Source organism: Anabrus simplex, chromosome 1 (genome assembly GCF_040414725.1).
Source record: "Anabrus simplex isolate iqAnaSimp1 chromosome 1, ASM4041472v1, whole genome shotgun sequence".
In the NCBI taxonomy this organism is placed as follows: domain Eukaryota; kingdom Metazoa; phylum Arthropoda; class Insecta; order Orthoptera; family Tettigoniidae; genus Anabrus; species Anabrus simplex.
Genome location: NC_090265.1, coordinates 233,511,962 through 233,537,406, shown reverse-complemented (window position 1 = coordinate 233,537,406; position 25,445 = coordinate 233,511,962). Strand labels below are relative to the sequence as shown.

Below are 25,445 nucleotides of genomic sequence, written 5' to 3'. Positions count from 1 at the left end.
TGTCAATTGTCTGTGGTAACAGGCAAGCCACACTGGCTGAAATCACATCCACATTCAATACAGGAGGTACCAGACCCATAATCAGCAGGTGAATATGGCGTTCTTCAACATCATTGGGATATAGGAGCAGAAGACCGACCAGAGTACACCACGACGCTGGGCACAGCGGCACACCTGGACGCGTGACGTTGCTAACTGGACTCTGGGGAACTTGTGACAAATAGCTTGGTCCGATGAGCCACTGTTCCAGTTGTTTCGAGCTAAAGGTAGCGTCCGGACATAGCGCAGGCCCCAAGAAACCATGGACCCCAGACGACAACAAGGCACCATACATGCTGGTGGTAGCTGCATAATGGTGTGGGGTGTATTCATGTGTCTTGGGCTTAATCTGCTGATTCATCTGAACAGGTCTTTGACCAGTGACTATTACGTTAAATTGCTTGGTGACCACTTGGAGACCTTCATGGACTTCACGTATCCCGACAATGATGAGACATTCCAGCATATTCCATCAGGACAATGCACTGTGTCCTCGAGTCCAGGTTGTCTAAAACTGTTCGAAAAGCGTTCTGGAGTGTTTCACCTGCTGCTGTAGACACCATGTTCATCTGATATGAACCCTGTCGAGAATTTATGGGACGTGGTGGTGAGATCCATTCACACCCCAGACCATGCAGCTGTAAATAATTGCAAAGAAGCTGCAGCGTTTGATTGCGGAATGTTTTTGTGTATCTGCCCCTATTAAGAGATGCTAATAAACGCTCTCAGAAATGTTCATGAAGTAAAGTTACGTGTTACCCTTAAAAGTGGAGGATTTAAAGCAATATGCAGCATTTAATTGTTAAAGTTGTAATTACAGTTTAAATTAACTGTAAAGAAATTAAGAAAAATTAACAGTTATCACCCACGTCACAGAAATGTGAAAGTCATACATTTGGGTAAAATGAGGGCTAATATATATATATATATATATTTTTACATATTGCCTATAATTCATCATTCTTTTTCAGCATGATGAACTGCAGAACCGTATATTTTGTAAAGGGCTATAAGGCCTGGTGTAGGCCTCTCCGGACGCCACACGCCATTATTACTATTATTATTATTATTATTGTTATTATTATTATTATTATTATTATTATTATTATTATTATTATTATTATTATTATTATTATTATTATTATTATTATTATTATTATTATCACGACCACACGAAGGTCTGGGATATCACAATCACCAACAGGAAAAATGTGGAATAGGAGGACACGTAAAATGATAAAGTAATCAGGTGAATGTGAATATGGAATAGGGTAACCTTGAAGAAACCGATCGTGCCGAATACGTATATTTTTAACGCGAAGATATAAAAAAATGGCTAAAATCGTATAAGATAAGGGAACTGAGAAAAATAAAACATATTTTTCTGTAGTACTATTATTAAGAGAGATATTCCTATTTAGACATTCCACTTCACTCTATATTAATTAAATTATCTATACCGAAATTTCCAACCTCTATTTCCGTATGCGAGTGAGTTGGATACATGGCTCGCATCTTGCAACTATAATACTGTATTCAGAAGATAGTGGGTTCGACCCACCACCGGCTGCCGTACAATAGTTTTCCGCGGTTTTGCATTTTCTCGGCGGGAAAATGCTAAATGTATACCTTAATTAAATGGTCAATAGACTGGGAAACTTAAAGGTTAAAATAATTCCCCGTTCTTGCCCTTTCATATCCTTAGAGATGAACAACAGGTCAGCGTTCAAACTCAGTGTGTTCATCCGGCAGTGAAACCCCACGCAAGTAGGTAGAGCTGCGTTACTTTTGTACCTTTGTTCCACAAAGCCGTCCTGATACCACAAGCAAAAGTGTCGTAGCTACACAGACTCTGGATGATATGAATAAAGCTGAGAAGGTTCTTCAAAGTAGGTACTACTGAGATTAGCATGTACTTCAAGTTCCATAATAATAATCCCAGAAGAAAGAAACGTAACACCCATTGCGCCTGAAGTAGTACTTGATTTACTTGCACTTCTTTGGAAATCAGATTTGTGCGTGTTTTACAGCACGTTACCCGTTTTCTATTCAATCAACAAAGAACGGAAAAGCAAAAATTACTTTTTTTTGGCGCGCTTCAAGTCTCTTAATTATTACAGCTCATTCGCATTCACAACAAGCTGACCGATTATACAGCATAAATTAACTAGAGTGGTAAGGATCCCATCAACTTCAGTTGTTATACATAATTACCGAGTGAGTACACCAGTGGAGTTTCATAGCAATGATGGACTGTGAAGGTTTAAACAGTTAAAATTCGTGTGATAGTTAACAAATAACATGTTCTATTATATATATAAAATCTTCCTTAAAATAAAGGGAAGGAAGTAGAAGAAATAAATACAAAGGATACTCTTGTCAGAAAGGTGTGAAGTAAGTTCATCTCAGATTTGGAAGAAATTGAATTACTTTAAAAAAATTAAAAATGAAAACTGAAAAGAAACTAACTGGAAATGAAAAGTTGCCTTAAATTAATTGGAAGAGGAGTTTCACAAATACGTGCAATGGGAAATAATTCCTTCAACATGCAGATTAAGACGTAGGTGTATTTGTATTGTTATATAAATGATCGCCGCAATTATTTTGCTTGACAATACTGCAACGTTATGAACAACAAAGGACCATAACACAAGCGACGTAGTATTATAAATATTTAATATTGTTCTGTGTTGCAGTAGCGGTAAACGCCGCTTCATCAGTTCAAAGCATCTTTCAATTTTTACTCGCTCACCAGTACGACTGCAATTCAGGACTGGAGGAATCTTTGAAAGGGGTCATCGCCATCAGCCATGGAGTTATGCCATACCCTAAATCTCCAGGCAGCACGTCACTAGCATGATTCCACTGCATTATCTTAGGCCTATATACGTGGTTATTCACTTAAGATGTTACACCGAAATAACGTATAAACCATTAAAGATACTGGTGTTCTGTTTTCATATTCGTAAATGATAAACAGGGGCTTATAAAATATTGTGCTACTTATTCTCATGTGGTGATTAATAACAGAGATATTGATACTAACTGCATATTTTTAAATGGAAGGGCACTCATCCCTGCCATCGCATGTTACTTTAGGCTGATTCTATGAAATGCCTTTCTGTTGCCATGGTGAGCAGATTAACGATCGGTACAAGGGTAAAGTTTATATGGTACCTATTGCAGAAGGGAAACGATACTTCTCCTGCCATCTCTCCATCTCTCTCAGTATCTATCTCTTCATCAGAAGAAGGATATCTAACCCAATACCTGACTTTCCTTGCCGTGGTAGTCATTACTTTAGAAAAGTCAAGAAAATAGTTATGTTATCAACTCCAATGCTATCCCCAACACCACTCTGAAAACCTGGATCTCCGATGAAACGAAGAAAATCCTTTCTTTCTTTCTTTCTTTCTTTCTTTCTTTCTTTCTTTATTTTCTTTATTTGAAACGCAGCAGCTCTCGTTTCTTAACACTAAGCTCACTTATCTATTCTACATTCTACATTACGTCTCTAGAACCTAAAGACTGTTCTCGAATTCAGCTTCAGGTATATGCTAAGAACTCTATAAGACATTTTCGGAAGATTTACCAACATACATTCTGCCATTACGTGTTAGTCAACCTTTCCTAATTAAATTATCCTACAAAGGTATCTTCAAAATTCTGTAGTACACACTCCTTTTTCGAAGCACATACTATTCTTTATTCATCCCGCTAGCAACGCAGATACTCTCTAGAAAATCAGGTGTTCATTCTGTAGTAGGCACATCGTGTCTGAGCACCCCGTACCAATCTTTACTCTTGTAAAATGAGATACAAGCTCTGAAAACGTAGGGGAAAAGAAAGCAGGTGCTCAGTTTCATTCATACCACCCTCTGACTGCTAAATAAATTAGCTGAAGAAGAGTGGATAGTCTAATATTTTGAACATTCTCTTCTCCAGGAAAGCTCGCTTCAATTCGAAGGTCATACATTTTATAAACGTGAAAGAAAATCTGGAAGTGGTTGCAACAGTTCTGTATAGGAAAATGAGAAAATTCAAAGAAGTCGCAATTGGAAATTATGCAAAAAATTTGACACTTCCTTTAAACAGGGTACTTTGGAATAAATTACGCTTTTTTACATGAGGTTCGTCAATAGTTGCATCTAAGAATATCATATTTGGCGTCTGCCTTGTGTCGAATTGGATTATATGAAAAAGACGACTACAGTATTTTCGTTAACTTACAACTTAGTGACATAGTCATGTAACAAGATATTGTCATATTCCTTATTTCAAGAAACACTAAAAATAATTAACACGGTAAAAGAAACATTTATCGCTTGTTTTAAACATAACAAACCGTATCGTTAACACCAAAAGGTGTAAACTTCTCAGTCTATAATCGCAATATTTTCTACTCTTCTTTCTCTTCTTCAGTTATTCGAATGTTACTTGGAAGTAACGCACCGTGCGAGCGAGACGAAACCATACTCTATGTCCCCAGTGAAGTTTTTTTTTTTTTACAATTTGCTTTACGTTGCACCGACACAGATAGGTCTTTCGACGACGATGGGATAGGAAAGGGTTAGAAGTGGGAAGGAAGCGGCCGTGTCCTTAATTAAGGTACAGCCGTAGCATTTGCCTGGTGTGAAAATGGGAAACCACGGAAAACCATCTTCAGGGCTGCCGTCAGTAGAGTTCGAACCCACTATCTCCCGGATGCAAGCTCACAGCTGTGCGCCCCTAACCGCACGGCCAACTCGGCCGGTCCCAGTGAAGTTCCGTGAAGTCCGAGTGAGAGATCGGAACTCACTTTTGTCCAGACTGGCGGGTCCAAGCTTGCTGTATGCGCTGGCCACCTCTACCTCTCCTGTGCTCCGCTGTTTGGCTGAATAGTCAGCGTTGTCGACTTAGGTTCATAGGGCTGCGGGTTCTATTCCCGGCCGGATCGGGGATTGTAGTCTTAAATGATTAATCCTCTTAGCTCGAGGACTGAGTATTTGTGTTATCACCAACATCACTGCAACTCGTACACCACTCAAAACACTACCCTCCACCACAATAATTTGCATTTACTTATAGACATCAGATGCCACCCACCCTCATAGGAGGGCTGACTTACAAGGACTGGCCAGCCTAGTAATAGCCACACAATTTATAAAGAACTTCCCTGTACTCATCGATAACCTATAATGGATAGATTTTAAACAAATATCCCACCACTTAAGACGACATTCGAGACACATTATCCGCTCCTTTCTTTGCCTGTTTTCTACAAATATTTTATAAGCTATTGATTACAAAATCAATGGCTTAATCGTATCAGATAGACAATCTGAAAACCATAATACAGATCTCAAATATGAATACTATTAACAGAGATCTTTGTATAAATTTGCACTGCACCTTGCACCATTCAAATGATTTTTTGCCGAAGTTTTAACCTCTCTCCCTCATAGAGTGGGTTGACTACGTGGTGCGTGTTGTGTATGACTGTGTTTAAGAGGCAGTCAAGTTCAACCCCATTCATCCTTGAATAAGATTTTCAGTGTTTCCCCATTTTAACAACATAATTAACGCTATGCCAATCCCTGCCCTTTCCTATCCCATTGTTAATGTAAAACTATACAAGTCTTAGTGACGTTAAGCAAACAGCAATATATCCTTAATCAAAAAACTGAGTTTCGTAAAATTATATTCAGCTGAGTCTAATGTCGAACTTCGTTGCCTACTCCGAGATATATTTACAAGTTGCTTTACGTCGCACCGACACAGATAGATATTTTGGCGACGATGGGATAGGAAAAGCTAGGAGTGGGAAGGAAGCAACCGTGGGCTTAATTTAGGTACAGCCCCACCATTTGCCTGGTGTGAAAATGGGAAACTACGGAAAATCATCTCCAGGGCTGCCGACAACGGGGTTCGAACCCACTATCTTCAGAATGCAAGCTCAAAGCTGCACACCCATAACCGCACGCCCAACTCGCTCCGAGGTAAACATGTTCGAGATATATATTCAAAGTTTGCGAACAATGTGACAATTATATGCATAGGCATAGAGAGAGAGAGATGGTAATTTACAGGATACTCACCAATGAAATGAGATATTTCCTTCTTTGACGCCACCTGAAAAAAATAAAATAAAACAGTTAGTTTAGCCCCCAAAACGTGCGATGAAAATACACTCCTTTATTTCCTTATTGTTCTTATTCCCAGTTACTTCGGGTCGGCAATACTTGTGGACTTCGTCTAGATTTAAAGCCGGATACCCTTCCTAATTTCAGTGCTCTAAGGAGGGGTGTATTCATTTAAGCGTGTTTATGTGACAGTTTTGGAGAGTGAGAGAGAGAGAGAGAGTTTTAAGAAATTAACCAGACGCGGCTAAAATCCTCCTTCCCCAAATCAAAACTGGGACGCTCTGAAACAAAGACTACAACTGAACGTATTTTTGAAATTTGTCTGTCATGTCAAGATAAAATCGAAGTATAGTATAAAAAAATCACACGTTACAGACAAGAGTTTGATTTTATAGATTTAGTAGTTGATGGTATGTTTATAAACGTCTTCAATTACAGGTAATATCTGGAAAACACTTTCTATCTCCTAACGTTTCAAGCGTATGTAACACCGACTCCCGCGCTTTGCTTTCCGCATAACATCGGCTCATGCTGACATCACGTTGAGGGCTCCTGTCGGCGACTGTTGTAGTGATGGGACATTCGATTCATTTTACTGAATCGATTGATTTCATTCCGTTCACGTTACTGAATCGATACAGTGATCCGATTCACGGCACATTAGAGTCACCGCTCCTACTGCATCTGTGTAGTTTGTACTGGTAAGACAGCAGCAACAGCATTCAGTGCTCGCTGCTGCTATCTGCTCTTCATACTATGAACTCCTTTCTTAGAAAAAATGCTAGTCACTCTAATACATCGAAGGTTTCCGGCGACGCAGGATGGGAAAGATCTTGGATTAGGGAGGTAGCAGCCATGGCCTTAATTAATGTACAGTCCCTGCATTTCCTGGTGTGAAAATGGGGAACTACGGAAAACCATCTTAACGGTTGCTGACGGTGGGATTCGAACCCACCATCCTCTGAATGCAAGCGCATAGCTACGCGATACTAAGAGAACGTTCAACTCGCTCAGTCATTTTTGAAAATATGTATTTTTTCTATCAGCAGAGGATATTTTTAAATCGTCATATTTTGTATAGGCTACCCGAGGTATACAGTAGCTCACTGGTTTTCTGATTCAACATACTGTTGGTTAAGTTATTGCGTCAAACGGCTCACTTACTGTCCACATATGATTGAAGTCTTGTGAAAGGATGTGACATACGAACTGTGAGAATACTGAGCCGTTCTTCCCAATATGAAACGGGTACTTTTGAGTGGTCATGAGCATGACTCATAGTCATAGGGCAGGCTAGAGTCGAGTTTAATTAATTGTCAAAATCAGCTAAGTTATAATACTAAGATTCTTTAAACTAATAAATAGTATAACCTAATAGCCTACATACTTACCAGCTACTTTAGAATTACGTTTCGACTACCTTTTTTAACACTGCAATTAAATCCATCAATTATTTAAACCTCCCTGTAAGAAGAGGACAGTGAATGCAAGTGGGTATTATTTTCAAATGAGCTGAGCTCAAGAGTCCATTATAGCATACGATTCTTTCAGTGTACCATGGCTCTGTATGTATTGCTTCAGAGGAAGTTCGGCTCCCTTCCGATGTCCAGTGTACCGATAATGAACCGTGTGTGTGTTGTCACTGATCCGTGATTGCGTACGATTCTTTCGGTGTGCTATGGCTCACTGTATATCTCGCTGCAGCGGAAGCTCGGCTCTCCGTCAACGTCCAGTGAGTGCGCCACTCAGGACTGTCCGCTGGGAGTAAGCTGAATCGTGTGCCGTGAGCTCGCCGTTCCTGTGAATCGATTCACTCGGACACTTGAATGAATCGATACACTGCTTCGAATCATGCATTCAATAGCCAACACTAGACTGTTGCGGTGAACGATAAGAAACTCTCTTTCATATTGAGATACACAGAGTCTTATAATATTTTCCTTACTTTGTCGATTGTTGTGTTAAACATGAATGATTCTAAATATGGATTGTGAGAATGGCTGCGCAGTTATTTTCCAGGCGCACAGCTCTGGCAGTGTGGTATACCTTAAACAGGAAAGTTGAAAGCAACTTCATAGAGCTAGTCAATGACACTTTCGACGTGTTGAATTCCAGGGCGAATATATTGGAAAAGATTCCCGTTAGAAGTGGATATGGCTTAAACTTAAGGAGTTAGGAAAATCCTCTGAAGTGCTTTCTGAATGTGGTTACACAACTGAGAGTTGGTAAACGGAAAACTTTACGTCGTTTCAGAAGTGGTTCTAATTTCTATAAACTCTCTCTTGGGACTTTTTGAAGACATCAACAACGCAAGTATGTCTTATATTTTAACTGCCAAATTAAACCAACTATGCTTGGAGAATTTATTTTCACGTGTCCGTGGCCTAGGAGATTTTTATAGCAATCCGCCCCATTTTGAAGTTCTAAACATAATTCAACTTCTGTTACCCACGGGCAGTAATGAATTTCCTTTCTCTAGTAGTGTGTCAGTGGAAGCTGAGAATAATCCATCGTCGGGAGATACGGGTAGTTTTCATCCTCACGCTGATAACGAGATGATTTTTTGAACTTCGTGTTTCCCATTTTCACACCAGGCAAATGCTGGGGATGTACCTTAATTAAGGCCACGGTCGCTTCCTTCACATTCCTAGGCCTTTTCTGTCCCATCGTCGCCATAAGACCTGTCTGTGTCGGTGCGACGTAAAGCAAAATAGCAACAAAATAACTTCGTAAGCAGTGAATTTTGTATAGATGTTGTTAAAACTTGACCCGTAGATGAACCGGAAGAAACGTCGGAGTTGTTAAGGATGGAAGAATTGAGCCAGGACTTCAAAACTGAAGACGTAAACCAGGATGCAGTTGCATATCTTGCAGGCTACTTGGCATTCAAATGTCGCTCTGTAGATAACAGCCTGGGTAGTTTATGGCGTTAGGTCTCCGGAGAAGCCTGGTGCAGATCTATAGGCGACCTGCGCGTCTGTGGGGATGGGGCTCTACCTATGGTAAATTCTAATATAGAAGACGGCACAAACGCCCAACTCCCGATCCATTAGTAGGTATTAACTTATGAAAGTTAAAATCCCCGACCCGGCTGGGAATCGAATCCGAGACCTCTTGGACCATTCAGCCATGGAGTCGGACACAGATTGGGTGATAAAGGTGAAATGTTTGCGTTGCTACAGGAAGTGCCTCACGACTGGTTATTAGTCACTTCGAAGGGAGCCCCTACTCGTCCAACCGAAGAATGGTGTTAAAAACTTATGCAGTTTGGGGTACTATTTGTCAGTTTTCTCGGGCTTTATATTTATAAATGTGAAAGAGTGATGCAGTTTTTAACTTCTATATTTAAATCAAAATATCCTGAACTTGACGAGAATATTATCTCTCTATGCGTCAAAACTAGAACTTTCATTAGAATACGTCACCTCATAAAACAAAAAATAAAATAGATGCTACGAAGAAGCATTCAGAGAAGAAGAGTCGACTGTGGGCAACTTCAGCTTCTTCAACAACTTCCTAAGTCATCAAAACGTTAGTTCTAAATATAATTAAACCAACAACTATTCCAGTGTTTCTACCTATGTATGTATTGAACTTACAGTCGGCTTTTAAGATGTAATTACTCAGAGTTTCTTCTATTATTTATCTACAGTACCGTATGATTGATTACAGGAGGTATGTAAAGTACCATTTTATTTTAATAAGGGCAACCTTTTAATTATTTATTAAAAATTAAACTTATTTTTTCTTAATTATCGACGTTAATGCTGCATGCAGGCAAATACAAGCGCGCACTCCTAGCCCTCCAGTATACGTCACACGCGTTCGACCAATGAAAGCGCTGTGAGCAGGAATGTAAGCTTATATCATACTCTACTTCCTTGGACTGGCATTATGTCACCAGCGTTAGCACGGCAAGTTTTTTTGACCAGAATCCTATATTTACAAAATCTTCATTCAGATGATTATTAGTGGCTAAACCCTTATTAACTGTTTAATTGTTTTCTTACCTTTAGGTTATATGGAAATAGTGCCTTTAACATTTCCACAACAGCAGCAGCAATAATAATAATAATAATAATAATAATAATAATAATAATAATAATAATAATAATAATAATAATAATAATAATAATAATAATAATAATAATAATACCGGGTGAGTTGTCGTGCGGTTAGGGGCGCACTGTGATCTTTAATCCGGGAGATAGTGGGTTCGAAGCCCTGAAAATGGATTTCCGTGGTTTCCCATTTTCACACCAGACAAATGCTACGGTTGTAGGCCTACGTTAATTAAAGCCCCGGTCGTTTAGATCTTTCCTATCCCATAGTCCCAATAAGACCTATCTGTGTCGGTGAGGCGTAATGCCAATTGTAAAATAATAATAATAATAATAATAATAATAGTTATTGTTTTATGTCCCACTGCCTACTTCAACAGATTTCAGAGACGCTGAAGTGCCAGAATTTTGTCATGCAGCAGACAATTTAAAAACCGGTAAATCTACCTGGGGTATTTGAACATCTTAAAATACCACTGAAGTAAGCTGGGGTGGGACCTGCATCGAGGGTCCAGAAAGTCAGTGCTCTACCGTCTGAGCCAATCAGCTTGATATTTTCTATTTTACTGTCATGGAAACGTACCGTTTTCTGAGGAGATGCGTGTGCAAGATTAAAAGGATCTGAGTCCTTTAATCTTCCGGGAGATCTTTTATGTTCCTGTAAACATGCAATCACGGTATACAATGTTATGAAGTGCGAAATGCACAGACCCTTCGTACCTTTCTCGAATCTGTATTGCCCTTGTCTTACTTTTTCATACCCACTTAATTCCCAGGGTGTGCTTGAAGGTGTGCTTCTGCCGGCGCCAGCGGTGGAGCGATTGGCAAGACGGCATTTTGTCTCCAAGATGGTGGATTTTTTAAGAAAGGAAAATTCATACCTAACCATGTTGTTCAAATTGGCACATCTTCAATTCGTTGGCTGAATGGTCAGTATACTGGCCTTCAGTTGAGAGGGTCCCGGGTTCGATTCCCGGCCGGGTCGGGGATTTTAACCTTCATTGGTTAATTCCAGTGGCTCGGGAGTTGGGTATCTGTGCTGTCACCAACATCTCTGCAACTCACACACCACACAAAACACTATCCTCCACCACAAGAACACGCAGGTATCTACACATGGCTGATGCCACCCACCCTCATCGGAGGGTCTGCCTTACAAGGGCTGCACCCGGCTAGAAATAGCCACACGAAATTATTATCATATTGGCACATAAGATGTTCCAGCCACATAAACCGATGTTCACCCGACAAACTCTTAGCAATCTAATCTGCCTTCCTAGAGTATTCAGTTTCTCGAACACTGTCCCAAGAGCGTATAGTTTTCTCCATTGCGCCCAAGATGAATCTGGTACAGCGCCCACATAATTATGTCAGGCTTCTTGTATGATCTAAAAATAACCGTGGCACATACATCTCATCAAATAGCTTTCCCCCCTCCAAGACGACTAATGTCAAGCCAAATGGTTTCCAGATACTTTTCTGTAACAGATAGGCCTACGTTCACTGTTAGATTTAAAGCAACGCTCACCAATATTCTTCGAAGGGTGTAGACCTCTTTATTTTACTTACACGAAGCAGCAAAGTAAGCTTACAATATAGTTTTACCAGAGTGTAGATATAGTAATCCAGTGTTTCCGAACCATTTTGTGCTTCGGAGAACCCTTGAAATATTTAACTAAACCTTCGGGAACCCTGAATTCCTGGCAAAAATTTAAACCTGGGGCAAAATACAAAATGGCGTTGAACAGTATGTGAATAAAATTGAAATTCATAGCTATAATTTCCATACAATTTTTTTACAGTGCTATAATATATTTTTTTAGAAATGAATTCACTTTAATTTTGTAACTTACAGGAACTACTATTAACAGAAGCACTACTGTATTTGTTTTAAGATTTTCGTTCAGTTAAAAATATAAAGAAATGAAGGCATAAATCCGTTTACACTGACTGTCCAGTGTGATATTTGGGTTTGTCCCTTGCAGCACAATAATTTTATTCTTTGCAGCAGCTCTGATGGGCAAACACGAAGTTCTACTGCAGTTTGCTATAATGTAATTTTGGAAATCAGCACTCTATGGCTTCAAAGTATAGTAGTGGGAACTCCGAATACTTGTACATAGGCTATATAGTGAGTCAAAATGAAACTCATACACTACGCGAAAGCTTGTTTATTTGGATTCAACAAAGCATATAATTGTAACTTTATTTTGGTCTTCGTTCTTGTTTAACAAATACACATATTTATCTACTAAGGTACAAAATATGTTAACTCCTATTTCTTATTCTTACAAAGAAAAGAAAATGAATACGTTATGGTTAAACACGCGTGAAACAGATCAAAGTCAAACCCATACACCTTCAGGTGGTTCCTTAGCAATTTCTAATAAGACAATGTTTCTAACAGTCAATACTTTGTAGGATACCCTTTAGCACAATTCACGGCTCTTAAACTGCTGGACATATATTGTACGAACTTTTCACAGTAAGATTGATATATTTCTTCCGTTCTTCTCACAAAGCCGTTTTCAGATCGTATATGTTCGAAATCTGGTGTTTTCTTAAGGCTACTTCCGAACAAAGCCAAAGATTTTCAATGACATTTAAATCTGGTGGCTGTGAAGGTGTCTCGACTACTTACGGGCAGTTATACTGCAATCACTTCCTTACTTTATGAGCCTGATGCTTCGGGTCGTTACTTTGGTAATACATCAAGCGATCGAGTATACCAAACTTTTGAGCACTAGTTTGTAAATATTATTTTATTATAATATTTAGATACACATTTTTATTCACTGTCTACAAATAAAAATCAACTCTCTTAGTCCACTAGCTGACATACACCCCTAGATATTTACACTACATCCACCATGTTTGACAACTGGACTTAAATTGCTTGGTTTCATCTCATTCGATTTCTTCCAGATAGTAATCTTTCCATCTGATACGAAAAGATGGTATTTGATTTTATCTGCAAAAATAACAGTCTTCAGGAAGACGAAATCTTTTTCTATATGCTCCTTAAAGTAGCTCAACCTTTTCTTTCTCTTAATCTTGCTAACAAACGGTTTGTTCCCAGCTACTCTGCCATGGTGTTTTACTTTTCCGTAGGATAACTCGAATAATTTGTGGATGTGCTCTCTTGTCTGTATGCTCTCCAGCCATCACAGCAAGTTTCTGAGCACGAATCGCTGGATATTTCTTCACTTACCTTACTATCCAATGTTTTTCCATGAAGTTAAAAATTTTCGTCCTACTCACTTTGTCTTTATTTTTAATGCTGTGTGAACTTTTATATCTACTTATACCGCACTGTACGATTGCATGACTCCTGTTTACAACTTTACGAATTTCTCGGAGTGATTTCCTTCTCTCATGATGAAAAATCATCACTCCCCTTTCTTATTTCGAAGACTGTCCTTGCTGATGCCTCATAATAGCACCTGAACTAGCACAACTCTCCACAACAAACTGAATGTGGTGTCGAAACACAAATATGCATTATTTATTCTGTCCTCTAAAACTGTATAAGTTTTATTTTGACGTGCCTCAGCTACATATCGACAAAGAATGTTATGAAGAATTGGTGAGTTTAGGGATTCGCTAACTAGCCTGTGGTGACGTAATAATTCAAGAAATTCAAGAAATACCTATATTGTTGCACACACAAAATTCTAACATACATTATTGTCCACATTCATATTCATAAATAAACACATAACAGTTATAGTATCATATGAACATGGCGAATATAAGAATAAGTGTGAGGACTTCTCAGACATCACAGTACCGATCAGCTGGTCCTAGGAATGATGCCAGAGGAAAAGTATTACTGCGTAACTGGTAAGTATATACACTGACTTTTAAAAAACAATGAGATATTACAATTAAAATATTACGGCAGGGTACAATGGAAAAACTCATACATGGGAATAAGAACTACGGCCTTCATCACATGTTGCGGAAAGCACAGGTTACTGGAGTGTACATACTGAACCCATGACATTTGAGTCATAAGGAGCCAGAGTCCTAAATTCATTACATGAGGCACCATATAATTCCAGCGCGCCAGGTGATGAGAAGACCTACTTACATTTTTATATCTGATCAGAGACGGCACGTGGAGAACAGGTGGGATAATTCTCATTCTCACGCAACAGAAATTACATCACTCACACGTGTAGAATGTGCAGGGATACAAAGTAATTTGGCACGGAACTATTTTTGCTGACATTCCGTCTTAAGAAGAATTGGCGACGAAACTGCCCTGGTAAACGTCAGGAGGTTGTAAATGAAACAATTTGGTTGTTAGTGGTAAGTAGCCCAAGAAGGAAAATTGCCGAAAAGACGCTCCTGCTTGTTTAAACTCTGTTACATCGACCAAAATGTAGTGCCTAGCGTGTGAGTTAATTTAAAGACTCAAATTTGTTAAGAGAAACCCTTAATGATCATCATTAGCACCGCTACTAAACTAAACAATTATGTGTCATTTCAGAATCAGACCTAATTACATTTTCTGTGAGGTACAAACGGTTGCAATAAACATTTGGCAGTAAATGCAAACAGCATGGGAGGGGGAGAAAAATGTATAAAACCACGCCGCGCCATTTGCAATTGCCCATTGTGTCCAGTGAATCTGAGGCGACTCCACGCATTTCAGAATACCATTGCCAAGTTGTGGGGAAGACTAAGTCCCAAAAGAGAATATAGGTTTGGCCGAAGGTGGCTATAACATCATCTCCAAGTGGAGATAGGTTCGCAGGTAAATGTGGAATCATCATTCAAATTCAGGTTCAGGCAACAGACGGTCATTCTAATGCCGAAATCCTGCAGTTGAATTAGCGAAAAGTATTGCGTGTGCGGATCAGTGGTTTGACACACGTGTTCGGTCCGTGCAGGGAAGAAACGTGTGAAGGGCATTTATATTTTGTTCGTGTCATTATTTTCAAATGAATGATGTAAAATAATCCATAAAATATTTTAAGAAGGATAGGAATCCTGATGAAAGGAAGAATATGTTTTGTAAAGCCACTATCTGTTGGGATAGCCAGATAAGAGACTGGGGGAGGCTGGTGGGCCTGTAACGATGCAAGGCCACGTACGGCTTCCACGTATGTAAGCTACCCTTTGTAAGTGGATTTGTTTATTTCGTTGTATCACCATTTTATTTCTGTATCTGTGACGCACTTTGGTCACCCTTTTTGTTTCGTGGAAATGTCAGAGGTATACGACGAAAGGTCATTTTAGGTTTCTTGGATAATCGGTAGAACCGCGAAACTAGCGTGTGAAATGTTGTACAATAGTAGGTTTGATGGCTGTAAAACGAATGTAATGTGTAGAGCGGAGTATAATAATGGCGCAGCGTGGTTTTATACATTTTTCTCCCACTCCCATGCTGTTTGCATGTACTGCCAAAAGTTTATTCCTATATTTGTTGTTTGCCCAAGATATTAATTTATCACGAAATTCTGTTCATTGTAGAGATGTAAGTGTAATCCGTAGTTTACCATTTAGAGCGATTGTGCAGTAATGATAGAATGGCCGTTTGTTGCGGAGAGCAAGCCGTCATGTGTTTAGAAGCTGTAGAATTTGTCGACGAATGTACGAGGCGAAATTGGCGTGTGATTTGTGGAAGGGAAGTGTCATTGCAAAGGGCTATTAAAATATGTGTAGAATTGATGAAGAGAAAATAACGGTAACAATTTTGTAAGTCAAGTTGTGAGTTTCGGTTTTGAAATATTTTGTTGTCAGACTCAGATATGCAACGAGAGATGGTTAATTTGTCACACATTGTTTTATGTAACAGCATAATGGATCGCGTAAGAGAGAGATTCCGTATTATTGTCGTGTAGAGAATTTGAGGTAGCAAGTGGCTCAAATCTTGCAAAAGTTAGGAGGAAATGTGGCTCAGGTGGTTGAAATCCTGTAGTGTTGAAGAGATAGGCTATTTGTTGCCGGGATTTTTCATTTTAGGGAATCCGAGGATTTATTTGTGTAATTTAATGATATGGAAATAGGGTCATTGCATAGTTAGTATCCCACGTGAAACCCTGGTGACTAGGAACATTTCAAGTGACGTTTTAAATAAAATCTATTCGCATATTCTGCGTTGGTTAAGTATTGTCTTTCACGCGTGTTGTCAACGAGGCGAGATTTCATTTCTGATACAGGTAGAAGAGATAACGTGTTTGCTTTCATAGAGGTTACGAGAGAAGCGTCTTCCAGGTAGTAAACCATCTGTTTCGGGGAGCGATCCAGCTCATTGGTCAGAAACGAATTGTAAATGAGATTTTGTCATTTATAATAAATGTTTGGAAATAGATTTCACTACTTAAGAAGAGAATCGTTTGGTAGAGATCTTTACATTTATTATAGGTGCGACGGAAATGATACGATGTTGTGTTATGTTGTTAATAACCATTTTTAGGGATGTCAAAATTTGAGAATCTATAGTAATGTTGCTGCGTGTCGATGAGGATTGTCCAAAGTCTTGCGATTATTTTATTTGAATGTCACGATAGCTTGTCATCCATAGAATTCGTGGTGCTGTGGTCCATTCACCCTAGAGTTTGGGTGAGGTGCATTACGACACTTAAGTCTCATCAGCATGAAAACATATCGGAAGGAGGGACCGGAATTAGTACAAGGGATAATCGTAGACGTTATAAGAGATTGACATGGGTTGTTTTATTTTGCGTTGTGTGTAAATTTATGCAGATTATAGTATTTAAGGTTAGGATTATCCAAGCTAGTGTCTTAATAATTATTAGTGTTATAACGTAAACTTGTTGAGTAACATCATGAAGTAAATAAATGGTACCGGTAGTTATGACCTTGTCTTTCATATTCCAGCTGCGAAACAAGAAAGCTATGAGAATAAACAATAAATTAAATATTTTCTTTTAAAGGAATGTTTCTGGTAAACATGTGCAAGTGATAACGTAAATTTAATTGGAATAGTTATGGAGTTTAAAGAAACCACTTCGTCCGGGATAGGTAAATTTGTTGTTAATCAGGACTATGAGATTACTTCATTTAATAATTTATTAAATCCAGTGAAACCGTATTTTGAGAATTAGCTTAAACCTAAGTGATTAACTTGAAAATGTATTCTGGAAATCTTAGGTTTTTTGGCTGGGAAAATTCAACTTATTAACGTAACGATTAAGGGGACATGTCCGATAGCAAGGGACATTACTGCCACAAGTGTTGTGAGCATTTGTTGTTATTGTTGTTATTTTGATTTTTTTATTTGACTGAGCATCAAATGTGCTGGGGGATTTACTAAAGTGGAAACCTTGGTCATCAACTACTTTAACTTAATTGTGTTCAGCCTTCAGCCTAGAAATTGGGATGGTCATGGGGTCATCAACCTCAGTGACTTAGATTAGGGCCATCTGCCATTATAGTATCATTTTTCTTGCGGTCATCATCCACAATGACTTAAACGTACATCACAAAGTTAGATATCGGTCCATGACATAATAGCAGGTCACATCGATTCAATTAAGAGTCCCTGCTGTACAACCACTGTGTGGCACATACCGATTGGACATCCTTAATTATACCAAGAGTCCAGAGCTCGTATTGCGGGGGCTGGACGATCACGAATCATTATGGTGGTACACGCAGTCTCACATTGATCTTATGGATCTCCAGAATTTCTTTATTTCATTCTTAAGACCCTGGTTTCTAGTAATGATGCCTCTCAGGCAATTGAGTTAAGGTCTCCAAGGCCAGCGTCTCTCATAGTCGTTATTATTATTAGTTTGTTTCTAAACGGGCAGGATTGAGTTCGTTGATCAGCAGTTGTAAAATGAAACACGTTTTTCAGATTTCGTTTCCAATGGTCAATAAACCTACATTTTTTAAATCGAGTTCATTCATTGTAGTCAATAGTTTTAAATTAGCGAAACCCGCCTCTTACCTAAGCAAGTGACGAAGAACATGTAAGCGACCCAAGAGAAAGATCTCATGCCGATTGTTGATAGGTAAGGAAGGTAGGTGTCCATCGAAGGGCCTTAAATGGTTCAAAATGCAGATAAATAACACATAACTCCCAGCATATTACAACAAACACCCATGAACTATTTAAAGGTAATGCTCTACTTACCAGCTCAATTTGTCGGTTACTGGACTGTCAAAAGCTTGCGTGAAGATTTTTGGTGGGTGTTCGAGTTGAGACTGGATTTAAGCAAAGCAAAGCAAAGAAGCAAAGTCATCTCCGAATAGGCCATGAAGGCCCCTGGAGAGATAGAAGGTAAAGGCTTCCACTATCCGTAACCTCGGCACTTGATGGGGTAGAGTGGTTAGCTCTTCGCCCGGCCGCCTTTGCCCCCAGGAATTAACCTGGTACTCATTTTTAGTGTAGGATGAGTGAACCTCAGGGAATTTATGCACCTCCAGAAGTGAAAATCTCGTTTATTAAATTTTACGACTTCCTGACGGGGATTCGAACCCCCGTCCTTCCGGGCGATGAGACTGGATCTAGCTCAAATTAAATATCGCTTAGAAATTTCAGGCGCTTCTTGAGCGATAATATTGTCTTTTCGGCATTAGAAAGTACACTAGAATGACCCAAATTTTTATTAACATCAGACTGACCTTTTAATTCCCCATTCGCTGCTGTACCCCAAGCTTCTTTTCCTTTTGTTGACGGTATCTAGGTCCTTTTTCTTGTTGGGGGTTTCACGCGACTTAATCTCACTTGAAAGGTATTTCGGCAAATTAGAGAAAAATGGAGGCACTGCTCCTGGACGTAATTTCCATTTTACACGAGAGATATCCTCTTTTTCATCATTCACTATAAATGATCTGATTTTACTATCAAATCATCAGAGAAATGAACATGACAAATTCTGCTATTACGCGTTAACTCAGTTTCCTTCCGCTGAGTAATTCTGGCCCATTTTTCAAATTGATTTCTATCGTTCGATGGTGAAAAAATCGCATATCATCATCAACTACTCTACATAGCCTGACTTACAGCCAGGCACAAAACAGTACGACATGTTGAACTATTAAATTAATCAAGCCACATAAGATACATGCTTGAAGTACACAACACACAATGAACTGAGTTCAGGAACTGAAAACAAATAAAATTCAACTTATCACTGAAATATCTCGCACAGTAACGTCCCCTGCACTTTTCTATTCTCGGCTTTCCGGAACTATTGGAGCACGTGTTGGATATAATCGCTTGCAGTGGCGGGACCATAAACTACCATGCTATAATGGCTGAGTCCTCCTCACACTTGGTCTTATATTCGTCATGGTATGAGTTTCATTTTGACTCATAGTGTATATACTGACCCACTTCTTTTCGTGACACTAGATGGCAGCAAGTCCGTATCTCAAATCATCAGCAAAGTTCTACAGCGTCCACTACAGAAACAAAATGGCTGAGTTAAGACTAAACTATTTTATGCATTTTTGTGGAAACCCAGACATGGTGACCCAAGTGTCGTAATCATAAAGCTAATTTACACAGTGGAAGTTTAGAGTAGTCAGGCACATTTAGCCTCTAAACTTCAAGCCTGTATTTGTGATTACACAAAGAAAGCGTATGCTGGAAGTTTTGTGGCATTCAATTGTTCTTGTGAGTCTGTTAGACTCAGAATAGAATCCAAATTACTGCTAGTTTAAAACCATGTGCTGAGGACAAGTGACGTGAAGGGTACGTAGAGGGGTTTACATATGGACAGCAGTGAAGCCTTGTTACTCATTTGACGAGAAAATGGACACAAACGTGGATGGCTTGTGACATTTTTAACCCCTTGAGTGAAAGTTAGCAACTTTACTCTATTTCCCCGTTTACATGGGTAAGCGTGGAGGAAGCTTGCCACTTCTATCATTCAAACTTTCTCTGTGAAAATTGGGCAATAGCCAAGGGACCACCAACTTTTACGTGCAGTCCGAAGCACAAGGATATGAAGTTTCGCTTCCTAAATTCCACATGCATTGGTCGGAATTCGAACCACGGATGCCTGTGGCGATGCCACATGGTTATTGTGCCCTTTTTTGCTTGTAACAATGGAATTGCTGATCTTACATAATTTACCCGTCATTTATTTACAACAATATTATGATGTTGACTTGGAAACGTATTCCAAGGTCATATGTGACAGGATGACCCATTTGGAAGCTTCGTCGTCTTGCAAGGAACTGGGTGATAGCCAGCAAAATTCTCACACTTCAGAAGAAAATCTAGAACCTAGACCTAAACGTCAAAAGGTGGATGAGGGCAGCAACACAGAAGCGGACAAGCTAGAGAAAAGACTTGGGAGTGTGCTATGCTGCACGGTATGTTTCAATCTACCAAAGACCGAAATCTTCCAATGTATGAATGGTCACTTGATGTGCTCCGTCTGTTTTAATCGTATTTTGGCTGATTCCAGACTGAGAGATGTAGGGGCTACTTGTCCAACATGCAGAATCGCAGTCAGTAAAAGTTACCTCTGTCGGAATTTAGCCGCAGAGAGAATTGTTCACGAAATGCCTTTACAGTGTCAGTTTTGTGGGAAGGAAATGAACTGCGATAAAGTAGAAAAACACGAGACTTACTTTTGTTCGTTGCGACCAGTGACATGCAAGTACAGCCGTATTGGATGTACCTGGTGTGGACCGTTCTCTCAAATACTTTCCCACGAGAGAGTCTGTGCCCATTCATTGAGGAAAGGCGAGGAAGTTCTGAAATCACTTCTGGCAAGTGATTTCAAATACGATAAACACATCAATCTTGGAATTCATGTTTTCAATCTCTTATCATACGAATACATTGAAGTCCATGATTTACAGATGTGTTCCTACAGGTTACATGGATGTCCTCATATGTTATTCTACGAAACAAGACGGTTCCGTGCTTTCAGCAGACAGTGGTTGATTCGGGCTAAGATCAATGGTAATAATGAAGACCCTCTTCTCAGCTATGAGCGAACCATGAGCTACCAGCTGATACTTAAGAACTCGTCCGCATATCCCATCAAGGTACATTTTCTCCTAGTGAGGGGACCGTTTGGAGATATACGCGCAAAAGGAGCCGTTTATGAAGCAGAGTTTCTCGACCAAGATAGTGAGAGTGAGTACCTCCACTTGCCACTGTCTGACACTGGGGAGTGTAATCGACTGATGGCGAACCGATCAATCAACTTCCGATTTATTATGTTTGCCATGCCTAAAGGATGGTGAGTTGTTTCAAAGAAAAAGAAAGAATAAATGTTTCCAATGGCATTGTCATTCTGACTGATCTATCTGGACTTTTGTGTTGAACGTTTAGCTCGAAGGATGGCTCGATCCTCAACAGACTTTTTAAATTATTTTTTTACAATTTGCTTTACGTCGCACCAACACAGATAGGATTTATGGCGACGACAGGATAAGAAAGGTCTAGAAGTGGGAAAGAAGTCGCCGTGGACTTAATTATGGTAAAGCCCCAGCATTTGCCTAGTGTGAAAATGGGAAACTATGGAAAACCATTTTCAGGGCTGCCGACAGTGGGGCTCGAACCCACTACCTCCCGGATGCAAGCTCACAGCTGCGCACCCGGTTCTCAACAGATCAACCATCAAACATGGCCTAGACAAAGGTTGCCAGATGTTCGCAAAATTTTCGGTCACGTATCGAAGTAAGTAAAAACTAATTTTAACATACGGTAGTTAGTTTGCTATACAGTTATCAACATTTTGCACATTGAAAAAGACTAAGTACACTTACTAAATACACACTAAGAACGTTCATTCTACCTACACACTACTCAATCTGCTGGTATTTGCCAGGAGAGTCTGGTCTTCTCTGAATGCCAATTTTGTAGCAAATTCCTGACAGATTATATTCACGTTAGTTAAGATGGCAAGTATAGCTCGAACAGTTTCTACACTCACCCTGGATTTTTTTAAATATTCACATGACATTTATTGAAGACAAAATATTTCACCACCGAAACATTACTTCCAGGAAGACACAGAGATACAGTAGTTCCACCAGCTTCTGGAGTTGTTGAAAATAGCGAGTGTTAATAAATACAGTAGATAGGTACGTAACTTTATTCTTGATTTATCGTTAACAAATCCGGAAATATATGGAGACATACGGTTAAATCCGGGAAAAATCCGGCGACGAATTTCATCCCGGGACAAAAAGGAAAATTCGGACGGGGACGTCTAGCAACCTTACCTTACTGAAGAGATGTAGACCTACCAGGAAAATAACGAGTGAGATAATTTCTCGTTACTTTCCTCGCCGAGTCGGCAGGTAATATTATAAATATCAATCTGCTAAGCCCACTGAAATGTACGCAACAACCGGCCCTATAAGTGACACTTACGTACCATTTACCACATGGATTGCCTTTGCTGGCGGGACCTAGTGTTTACAGTGCACTATGTCTTCTGGTATGGGCTAGAGCAATTTTGTTACTTTCATTGATCTGTCTCAGCTTTATCCTTTGTTTTGACAAAATGAAAGTGACTGAGGTATGAGTGATGCTAGTAATGCCATTCCTTCTGCAACCAGTCCCTGCTATGAATGGTGTGAAAATATTGTTCATAGGGTCGGTTGGTGCATACATGTCAGTGGGCTTCGGAGACTGATATGTAATAGCAACTTCTGGCTCGGTGAGGAAAGCAACGGGAAACTACCTCACTCCTCATTTCCCAAGTATGCCTCTTCAGTGATGCCTAGGCCATCTATGACAGCTGATGGTGGAGCTGTTGAGGATCCAACCAGCTTTCGGGCTGAGGACTAAACATACACACATACCACATGGACGGGCATCGTTCATACTTCAGTCACTTTCATATTTTCAAAGCCAATGATAGACATTAAATGGAAGTAACACATTTGTTCTAGCCCATACCAGAAGACACTGTGCACTGTAAATACTACGTTTCGCCAGAAATGGCCTTCGTTGCCTTTTCTCAGCTGCATAAGGTCGACATTTCGTATGGATTCAGCCAAGTTTTACGGTCGGGTGCCTTTTCTGACGCTAGCACTATGTGGAGGGACGCATTCACTATTGCATGTGGTGGATTGTGGTGTGATGTGTTGTGTGTAGATGAAGACGTGTGTGTATTGAAACAAACGCCAGCAATCAACATCTGAACTATACGCAGTTAAAATTCTCGATCCGGCAGGGAATCGATTCGAGGCCTTCTAATCCAAAGGCCAGTACACTGACCATTCAGCCAAGGAGCGCGGACCCCTTCATCTATGTGTCAGTCTGTTAGGTCATCAGCCCAGAGGCTGGTTGGATCCTCAAATAGCACCACCAAAGGTTATGCGGTTATAAGGAAACCCCAAAAACCAATGGCAGCACCAAAATGAGGCGTACTAGGCAAGATGAGGAGTGAGGTAGTTTGCCATTGCTTTCCTCACTGGGTCAGAAAGTACTATTGCAGCACGACTGACCCTATGAGCAGCACCTTTCATAACACTCAGATGCACTCGTCATGCTCTGAATGTCATTACTCAGCACTACCCATACCCCAGCAACTTCCATATTGTCACAGCCATGGATGTTGACTGGGACTTCGGTGGAAGCTACACTTTACTCTGGCCTGTGCCAAGAGATGGATGCAAAAGTACTGTATCCATCAAGAAATGACAGCAGGCAGCATCTATGTATATACAATAAACGTTTTGCCTCATACTTCGTTTCCATCTCGGACTAGGTTTTCCGAACTCACCTCACGAGTACAGATACCGGCAGCTACCTGCGCACTTAACCATCCCACTCCTCCTGCATACTACTTCACCGTAAAATATTTGCCACGCTAAACGGCACTAGCATAGTAATGTCCGATTGAACACACTAGTCAGAGTGTGAGGCAATGTGTTCTATGTCGTGCTCCTGATGTTATCATATGTTTAAAACAATTTATACTACTAGCTTCAGCAAAGAGTCATAATTTCGATGATATGCTTTTTTTGTCGACATTTTTAAATATAACAACACGAACAAGAACATTTAAGGAAGAGAATCGTGTATTGAAATGTTCAGTAAGCGAGGATTACTTTTATCTTTTTAACCAGGAAAAGTATGTCTTACGAGAAAATGTGTGAAATATTATTTTGTATGGAACATATTTTCATGGGGGTTTTACTCCACTTGGAAACTGACCATCAAGATGTCACTAACTGAGGTCATTCAGGAAACGGTATTTTCGGTTTCTATCATCGGTATATTGAATAACATAATTTCCTTCCTTCAGCTTTGTTAATACAACACCTTACCATTGAGTTGTCCGGCTCCATGGCTAAATGGTTAGCGTGCTGGCCTTTGGTCACAGGAGTCCCGGGTTCGATTCCCGGCAGGGTCGGGAATTTTAACCATCATTGGTTAATTTCTCTGGCACGGGGGCTCGGTGTATGTGTTGACTTCATCATCATTTCATCCTCATCACGACGCGCAGGTCGCCTACGGGAGTCAAATAGAAAGACCTGCACCTGGCGAGCCGAACTTGTCCTCGGACACTCCCGGAACTAAAAGCCGTACGCCATTTCATTTTACCATTGAGTTTCGTGGGAACACCGGCCATTTCATTAGCGTTCGGTTAAACAACGAAACTAAACATGTACTCTCGGATGTGCCCGAAATCTAGTATCGTGCGCGTAAATGTTCTCCGACAAGAACGCATTCGGCATGGTCCCCGATCCTCTCATCACCCTTCTCCTACCATTTAGCTCAAACGCCCAAGTGCACAACTAGCTGCCAGTTTCTGTACCTTCAGTTCAATATTTGTGTCTGCTTATTTGTTTGTTACATCACCAGAAAACGGCTAATATGAATTTCATGAAACTCGGTATTGAAGTGAAGTTATAGCTGGGTTGTGCACTTGTCTGTGCAGTATATAACTTTATTAGTATATTATGGCATTTAAGGAACCAAAACAAGAAATTTCTCTGTCAATATTACGTGAATCAAAACATTGTGAACAGTATAATATCCGATCCTTTACGTTCCACATATTTTTACCGTAGGAGGAAAAATAAACGGAGATAATCTGGATTATTACATTTCTCACAAACGTTCAAATATATCAGAAAAAACTCATTTCCATCTAAAATCCATAAACATCAAACTTGTAGGAAATGCTATTTGCGACTTTTTTAATGTACGAAACATTTTTACCGGGGAACGAATAATAACGGAGATAATCACGAATTTAATTTAATAATATGATGACCTAAGATTCCAGAAATGATTAACAATAACATTACACTG

The 25,445-nt window shown here is 39.7% G+C and overlaps 1 protein-coding gene across 2 annotated transcripts in view; it reads right to left on the bottom strand.

The window, feature by feature from the left end:
• LOC136864356 (octopamine receptor beta-2R) overlaps positions 1 to 25,445 on the bottom strand; it is a 1,721,356-nt gene that overhangs the window by 920,988 nt on the left and 774,923 nt on the right. For both annotated transcript variants that reach the window (XM_068231021.1, XM_068231020.1), the window contains one exon: positions 6,117 to 6,150. In XM_068231021.1, coding sequence (XP_068087122.1) covers positions 6,117 to 6,150 — 34 coding nt within the window. The remainder of the gene's footprint in view (positions 1 to 6,116; positions 6,151 to 25,445) is intronic.